Source organism: Trichogramma pretiosum, unplaced genomic scaffold (assembly GCF_000599845.2).
Source record: "Trichogramma pretiosum strain Unisexual culture from Peru unplaced genomic scaffold, Tpre_2.0 scaffold38, whole genome shotgun sequence".
In the NCBI taxonomy this organism is placed as follows: Eukaryota; Metazoa; Arthropoda; class Insecta; order Hymenoptera; family Trichogrammatidae; genus Trichogramma; species Trichogramma pretiosum.
The window spans coordinates 1507576-1516339 of record NW_019641677.1 but is presented as its reverse complement, the minus strand read 5'-3'; the positions used below and the strand labels follow the sequence as shown (position 1 = coordinate 1516339).

Genomic DNA, 8764 nt, shown 5'->3' with positions numbered 1-8764 from the left:
AAGATTAATTACATTACATTGACAACAATTTAATTTTTTTTGCGTAAAGAACACAATATCGTTTTTGCCGAGTATAGTAAAAAAATATCTAGGTGACATTGAAAATGCACGTAAAAATAGGATCTTCAACTTTCAATACAGGACTTTCATTGATTATACCATTAATTAACTATAAACCTTTTTTGAGGAATTATAAATAGTATTACACAGCCTTTATATTGAATAGATCGCGAAGGTTTAGAAAAAGATAAAAAAGCTCAAAGGATTAGCTGTATAAGAACAGCTGCAGATTGTGAAACTTTTGTAATCCTCCTTACTTAAAATAATGATGGACCTGAAAGTAAAGCCAATCTATTCGGCCTGTGATTGGTTGAGTTACTTATGCCTCGAGACGAAATGCAATTAAGTGACACCTATGATCAAAATAGTAACTTTTATAAGACCCTACTGAAAAATTGATGCGCGCGAAACGCACCTGAAAGTTACTAGTGTATGTAAAAATTCAATTTTAATTTCTCATCATGCAGCGATCCTCGTAGAACTAATCACATGTATACCGCAAAACGGTTTCATAACTGGCTTCTTCGATTTAGTCTCTACTAAGTACTTTTCGATTAATTGTAAGCTTCGATAGCGAACGACGATTTCAAGCTCACCAAGCTACCCCTTTCTAGCCATAAAATAATAATCGAACGATGCAATGTCCGCAGGATGTCGTTACGAGGGCAAGCGCTACGCCGAGGGCGACCACGTCGGTACGAGCGAGCCGTGCCTGCAGTGCCGCTGCGCCGACGGCTCGCTCAGGTGCCGGCTGCGGGTCTGCCCCAAGCTGCCGGACCCGATGCCGCCGGGCTGCAGATCCGAGCCGCCGCCGCCGACCACGGAGCACCACGTCTGCTGCGCCAAGATCGTCTGCGACGGCGACCATTCCGTTCCGCAAAGAAGTAAGCGATTTCCATAAAATATCTCTCTTTAAATAAATACGGGGCTGATAACTTGGTCGATCGATGTCTCGCAGGTGAGAGCGAAAATTTGCTTCAACGTTCCAAGACGACGGCGGTGGAGGCGGCGGAACGTCCCAACAAGGAGGAAGGTACGAGCTCATGATTTTTTGCGTTTCTAAAAAATGTCTAGATAGTCGTATTTTGAATAATAAACATTTTGTATCTTGTCACTCGCCACCACCACCACCACAGGATGCGTCTACGAGGGCGTCCGCTACGGGCCGGGCTCGGCGATGATGGGCTCGCGACGCTGCGAGTACTGCTACTGCATCTCGGGTGCGCGCAAGTGCATCCAGCCCAAGTGCCTGCTGCCGCTGCCCGGCTGCGTGCCCCTCTACAATCCGCACTCCTGCTGCCCCGTCGCCTACAACTGCACCCGTGAGTATATATACGTGCACTACCACATTACGTGTATTATAAAGACTTCCCATAAAAAACTTTTTTTTTCTCTGCTCGCGACAATTATTTCGAGTTGCTCGAGCGACCGGCAAGGGCCTGCGCACGCTCGAGTACATGTAAATAAAGTATACGTTATTCTCAGGGCTCTTAATCAAGTTGTTGCCCGCGGCCCGTAAGTGTACGATTATGATGCTTTCTTGTTACAGGTCAAGCGGAGTTCTCGACAACCCTAGCCGCGATCTCGGCTTTCGGTGAGTGTTATTATAATACATACACGTATATATAATATACGTTTTAATTCTAAGCCGCGCGCGTTTGCCGCTATTATTATACAGTAGCAGTGGTAAGTACGAAACGTCGTTCGTAATACGAGCCCGAGTCAATCTTCCACGGCTCTTTCGTGCACCTCCGGTATAATAACAATATACGCGTGCGATTAAGCTCGTGGCTCACGCGACTTTTGCTCGGAGCTTTTATAAATTGTGCCGTGCACGAGACGGAGGAATAAGTAAGCAATATAAAATATACGAACGTTAACGTTATAATACCGCAAAGTCGGTCAGCGGAACGTCGAAGCGCATCCAATGATATTAAAGGCAAGCGCATTATACAGGGGTCGCTCGGGCGGCCTAATTGAAAACCGACCGAGCGTACACACGTATTATCGTACATGTTATCGCATTTATATATACGCACGCAGGTTGCCGCAAGGGCCAGCGCGTCTATCAGGAGGGCGAGATGGTGCGCGACATACCCTGGAAGGCGGCCTGCGACAATTGCTTCTGCGCCATGGGCGCGATACGCTGCGTGCCGCTTGCCTGCGCCCCGCCACTGCAGGGCTGCCAGCCGATCGTGCGCCCAGGACAGTGCTGCCCGTCCACCTACAATTGCAGTAAGCTCGAGACGATACGACGATAATAATGATAAAATAATCGATGTATCGAGGTGTTGATACAATTATGCGTTGTTTTTTTTTTGTTGTCGTTGCTCAGGTGGAACGATCGAAGTGAAGGCGGAACAGAATTTCGCCTCGTACGCGTTCATCAGCAAGGACTACGCGAAATTTCGCAAGGAGAATCATTACTACGTGAGTTACGTCGTATAATTATCAACGACGACGATCGCTACTAAAGTCGCTTATAATAATTACGTATAGCCCGCGATTCACGATCCCGCGCTGACGAGCATCGAGGGAAGGGGCTACAGGGTAGTCAACGAGATCCTAGCACCGAGCTCGCTGGCCAGCGGAAGGAGCAGCAGCGGCGGCGGCGTTGGTGGTTTGTCCGACTCAGCGACCGAAAAGTTTTCCCTCGCTAACGACAGCAGTACCACCGAATCGATAATAAGCAGCGACGAGGACGGCAATAACGACGACGACGACGACGCTGGCACAGAAGAACACGACGACGACGACGTCGGTGACGGAGACGGAGATGGAGGTGGTAGCTCAGAGACGGAAACGATGAATAACGAAATCATAGGCGAGACGACGGATTATCCGAAGCAGCAGCAGCAGCAGTCCACCACTACCACCATCACCACCACCGGCGGCAAGCTCGAGGTATTTTATATATACTTCCCCAGTCGTCCCTCTTATCTCTCTTCTTCCTTCCTTTTAATAATTGTATGATTCGCCATTGAGAGAGTCCGAACTGCGGAGTCGGCGAAATTGAAAACTTTGTATACTATATACGTCTCGGTGACATAGAAAGTTCGGCCGCAGAGAAATATATATCTATAAAATATAATCCCAAGATAAAAGCTGGAGATTTTCTTGTGAAATGCTCGGGCTCTTTCAGTTGTCGTCGGAGATTACGCTGGATCAATCGGTTACCACTACTACTACTACGGCGGCACTGGCTGCATCGGACAACGACGAACAGACGAGCAATTACGCGGACGCGGAGCCGAATACTTCGCCGCCGGAGACGACTCCGATGCCGGCAGTGGTGGTATCAACGACCGCTGCGAGTATCGCCAGCCCCGAAGTGTCCGTAGGTGGTGACGTAATATCCATCTCGATGCTGTCCAGCGAGAACTGCTCCAGTCACGGGTAAGCCGATGTTACGTTTTCCGGTGTTTGCGAGAGAGAGAAAAGATCGTTTAAAGTTTATGAATTTTGCAGGCAGGACGACTTCGAGACGACGTTGAGTGACAGAGCTGCTGCCGAGTCGACGTCGTCGGTGAGTGTCAACGTGACTGAAGCTGCAACGACGACTTCGATGCCGACAACGAGTACAACTGCAGCGTCAACGACCACGACGACGACGACTACGACAACGAAGAAACCCTCGAGTAGCGGTACTACGCCGAGGATAAAAATAAACAAGAAAAATTCCACGTCTTCGGCGAGGCCGACGAAAAAGAACAACGGTAACGGTAGGCCGTCCAAGTCCACGCAGAAGCCGCACACGAAGAAAAATACGACCAAGAGATTGGGGTCCGGTAGCAAGATAGCCACGAAGAACGACAACAGCAACAACAACGTCATCGAGAAGAGCAGCATAGTCGCCCAAGTGGACAAATCCAGCGTCACCTGTACGAACGGCACCACCGACGAGACTACTACCACCGATACTAGCACGAGTACTAGCCCAGCAACGACCTCCACTAGCACTAGTACTACTACCACTACAACGACGACTACGACTAGCACTACTACTACCACTACTACGGAGAGTCCCGAGGTCACTACCTTGGCCTACGAGGAGGAAGCCGAACGAACGACTACGACGAGCATCGATCGGATAAGCGACGATAACGAGCCAATTATGGAGAGAGATAAAATCAACGACGATAATGACGAGGGGGAGAAGACGATCTCCATGATATCGGTGAAAAATCCATCGAGCGGCCTGTCGACCTCCATACTCGTGCCCAACGACATGCTGGTGATGAACGTCACCGTCAAGACCAACGTGGCCGTCGAGACGATTTACGGCAACAACAAACATCAGGAGGCGGGAGCTAGTAGTAGCGGTGGTGGTAATGGCAACAAGCCCAGTATGTCTCCGGACGTCCAGGCGATTCTGAACATCACGAGAAGAAAGGGAGACGCCGCTGGTGGCGCTGGCGAGGATTACGAGTTCGATTACAACGAGCCGACCCTGCCGCCCTCGCTGCCGAACGTCAGGTAATAATATGGCACTTTATCGATTATTTGGTTTTCGCGTTTGATTTATTACGAGAGGTTTTTCGGTGTTAATGAATTTTACCCAAACATTTAATTTTCACCGTCTTGAGACCCTATCTGAGAAGTCGTTTTAGCTATAGACCAATACGTAAGCTGAGGTACGGCGACCGACCGCTAGATGGCTTTATCCCAATTTTTAAGAAACCCACTTACAGAGTAGCAAAGATCGGGAGTTAAAAAGCCCACATATTCGTAGACAAGCCAAATTTAAGCCTTACAAAAGTTAGTTTTGGAGTCGGGCCACGACGCGTCTACGAAGGAAGCGTAAATAAATAAAAATTCCCTCTTCATTTTCTGTCCCCCATAAGAATGTAACACGATAAACTATAGTAAAAAAAGCCTGTCATCGTGCGCCTTGCCATCTCGACTCTATCGGCGAAATAATTTTCTCGTCCGTCGCGTCTCATCGCGACACAGTTTCATTATTTTTATATTGTCCTCTATATTTTTGTCGCGCTCGCAGGATAATACCGTTCGTAGCGGCGGACGCTCTGGTGAAGGACAAAGACGGCGAGGTGGTGTCCTCGTCGTCGTCGGTGGCGACCGGATTTCCCGCCGTCGGAGTCGTCCCGGAACTCCGTAACGATGCCAATTTTTACGACATCGTCACGCAAACGAGTCGCTTCAGTCCGCCCGCAAAAACGGAAGGTAAATACAATTTTATTTTTTGTTTCTCTTTGTTCTATTATATTATGAGCTAAGCAAGATATATCGTGGTTCCTTAAAGGAGGGATCTATATATATTTAATTAAATAAGCAAATGATTTTCGTCCTTTTATTTTTTGAGGAACAGGTGGCTTCGTGCCGAAAGATCAGTCTCACTTCGACGCGCTCTTCCACTCGTCTGCCTCGGATCTGAATTTGGAGGTGAGCACCGGCGTGACTGTCGCGCCCGAGGAGATGCCCGTGCCACCGAATCCACACAGAAAAACCGATGGTTCGTGCATTTCTTTATAATAAATTCATGATACCGATCGAATTGAAATAACAATAAAATCATTCTCTTTTCATCAAAGTCATGTCGAACAAGTGCCTGTACGAGGAATTGGAGTACACCCACGGCCAGTTCTTACCGAGTCGAGCTCTATGCGTGAGGTGCATCTGCTACTTCGGCCAAATCATATGCTCCAGTCGCAAGTGTCCACCGCTGAAGATCGGCTGCAAAAGAATCAGCGATCCCAACAACAAGTGCTGCGACAACGTAGTTTGCGGTTCGATGCTCTTCTCCCCCCTTTTTCCGACTCAATCGCCACTAGATCTTAATCGTGGTCAATTGCTTTTTTTTTTTCACAGCCGACGGCGTGGAGTCGCCTACGGTCGTGCTGGATCGGGCCGACTCGGAGTCGTCGTCGCAGCACGAGCCGACCGTCTCGCCGGATCCGTTTCGCGACGTGATCAAGACCGAGCCTGCGCCCGATCTGTCCTCGCTCATCGGCGAGATGCAGCCGCCCTACCTGATGCCGGAGCCGAGCTTGACGGCGACTACGACGACGACGACGACGACGACGACGGTGGCAACGATTACGTCGAGCGAAGCCAGCCCCGCAGAGGATCAGCAGCAACAGCAGCAGTCGCTGTCACCACCGCCGCTGACTTCGGTCGACGATTTCTCCCGTTACAACGACAGCCACGACGACGACGATGGTGGCAACAACGAGACGGATGCGGCGGCATCGGTGTCGATCACGAGCAAGAGCTTCAGCGCCGACGACGTGACCCTGACGACGACCGACCCGATCATCAAGGACAACGAGGCCGACGACTCGTCGATATTTTCCCTCGACAGCGTGTTCAATCTGTTCTTCGACGACGACCGGCCGGCGGAAACTTGGGGCGAGAAGACGGCGGCCGCGGCCAACGTCACGAATTCCTCATCGATCGTCAAAGTTCCAGCACCGACGACGACCGGCTCAACGACGGCAGCGACGGTTATCTCGTCGAGTAGTACAACGACGACGACGACGCCGACGTCAACGACAGAGCCAACGAGCCCGTCGACTTCGACGACGGAAGTGACATTTACGACGCTGGAGGAAAGCAGCAGTAGCGAGCCGACGACAACAACTACAACAACGACTCCGACGACGACGACTACAACGACGAAGAAACCAGCGACCCAAGCGGATAACGATCCCCTGGGCTTGCTCAAGCTCGCCGGCTGCAACATATACGGCAAGATGTACCGGGTCAACAGAATCATCGCCGAGCTGTCGAGCGACTGCCGCGAGTGCAGATGCAGCGAGTTCGGCGTCCAGTGCAAGAGCCTCGATTGCTGAGATACGAACACGTCTATGCAAAGTCGTGTAATAAACTGGGCCCGGAAAGCTCGTGAATAATTATTTTGTAAACGGACATCGTTCGATGTAAACCGAGGCGCGCGCTCGAGATTCTCTTGAGATTCGTTATCCGCGCGCGAATTCGATACGGTTTTTGACGGAAAATTTTTACGAATCCACAAAATATAGTTGTAGTATCAGTATTATTAGAAGAATTTTTAGTGAATGCAATATGAATTTCGCGTATATATCTACAGTATGAATTCTGTAATAAAGTTTATTTAATTAAAACTGTGTACTCCGAGTATAACTCACAAAAAAAAAGAATAAGGCAAATATTTACGTTTCGCACGCCATTCGTTGTAACTTTGACTCACAGAGGATCTGATTTCAGCCTGTTGATCTTGACGTTGAATGATAAAGAAAATATTTTACCTCGTGAAATCAAACGAAACAAAATTTCGCTCCAACGAAAGTAAATACGAAGTATATAATGTAATTCGAAAATTCACGATAGATGCTAAACTCGTGCAATATATAAGTAGCATATATATATAGTCGCACTCGTATTAATCGTATGTTATGTATATAAAAAAGCATATCGACATTTGAGATATAATTTTATTACTCGAACGGATAAAGATCAATAATTATTAATTAAAATTATAAGATGTAGCCATCGAATAAGCTATAAAAAGCCATTTTTGTACGTCAACGTTGTCTATAATGTAATAGCTAGAATCTTTTTCAACTCATACTTATACGAATCGCATCCAATACTTAGTTCTGTAAGACAGCTTTTTCTCTATTCGAAGTAAATAAAGACAATAATAAGAACACGAATTTACCATCGTTCACCGTTTAATTGAGACGGCGCTTGATTTAAGTGAGAGATGATGTTTCGTTCGTAGAGCAGAGCATTGACTTTCCTTTCTCTCTCTCTCTCTCTCTCGGCTCTTACTCTCTGCAAGCTCCGTCGAAACTTCCTTCCGAGGGACAAAACAGAGATTCTCTATATTATATTCGTACCGTATATATAAATGTAATTCGAGGAAGAGCTGCCAAGCTCGGCCACACACACACACACCGACGACTACGCGCGGTGCAACTTCTCGGGGATCTCCGCTGCAAGAAACTTCTTAAAGCTCCGCGCCAGAATATTATTCGGCCGTGACACTGCTCGTGAATCTCTGTCGTAGTCGTCGTCGTCGTCGTTTTCCCACCTTTCATATACCTGACCTCTCACTTGACTCGTAGAAAGTGAGAGAGACGCAGTCACGTCGTCTTTCTCTCTCTCTCTCTCTCTCTGCACCGAGGCGCGCAGTAATATAGTTACACTATTTAATGTAAAGAGAAGCCACGGGGAGAAGGGCGAAAGGAAAGGTTCCCTTTTGTCGCTCACGTCAAGCGAGGGATGCGCTCCTCCTCGGGGCCATTGTGTCTCAGCTGCAATGCTCCTTTACTCTCGTCGAGTCGTCGTCGTCGCGTTTATCGCACACAGAAAGGAGCTAGGTTATATAGAGTGGGACGAGGTCCTAAAAGCAGAGGCAAACTCAAAGCTCATCTTGCCGGCGAGTCCAGATACGTCTCTTAATCTCCTATTATCTTTTATCTTTCATTAAAACATTATTCTCCCCCGGCTGATGTAAGACAATAGACTCGAGTGCGGAGGAATGGAGGTTAGAGAGTAAGGAAGAAGCATACAAGGCGCGGTGACTTACCCACAGAGAGCTTTTCGAGGATGCGCGTATAATAGGTAGAGCTGCTCTCCTTAGACTTTGTGTGTGCTGCTGCATTGAGTCAATCATAGAGAGCAAAGAGCGAAACGATCACGATTGAGAAGCTGCGAAATTTTTGAGGGAAATTAAGGTAAGAATGAAAAGACACGGATT

General features: G+C 48.2%; 1 protein-coding gene across 2 annotated transcripts; it reads left to right on the top strand.

Annotated features, from left to right (window-relative positions):
- Window positions 1-727: 727 nt before the first annotated feature.
- On the top strand, window positions 728-7715 carry LOC106650666 (mucin-5AC-like). Of its 2 annotated transcripts, none has more exons than XM_014368813.2 (13): window positions 728-944; window positions 1019-1093; window positions 1197-1382; window positions 1610-1654; window positions 2104-2295; window positions 2396-2490; window positions 2560-2964; window positions 3203-3456; window positions 3529-4536; window positions 5060-5244; window positions 5390-5533; window positions 5613-5807; window positions 5890-7715. In XM_014368813.2, the coding sequence occupies exons 1-13, from the start codon at window positions 842-844 to the stop codon at window positions 6870-6872; spliced, it is 3870 nt and encodes a 1289-aa protein (XP_014224299.1). In that variant the 5' UTR covers window positions 728-841; the 3' UTR covers window positions 6873-7715. The 2 variants fall into 2 exon arrangements, with proteins under 2 accessions (XP_014224299.1, XP_014224300.1); XM_014368814.2 differs by having other exon boundaries at window positions 5384-5533.
- The last annotated feature ends 1049 nt before the right edge of the window (window positions 7716-8764 follow it).

Bases quoted from the DNA above. Each gene is read 5' to 3' on its own strand.
- LOC106650666 (XM_014368814.2), top strand. From the start codon at position 842: ATGCCGCCGGGCTGCAGATCCGAGCCGCCGCCGCCGACCACGGAGCAC. The intron at 1,383-1,609 runs GTGAGTATATAT...TTCTTGTTACAG, and splicing joins CGTCGCCTACAACTGCACCC to GTCAAGCGGAGTTCTCGACA. The intron at 5,808-5,889 runs GTTCGATGCTCT...TTTTTTTCACAG, and splicing joins CTGCGACAACGTAGTTTGCG to CCGACGGCGTGGAGTCGCCT.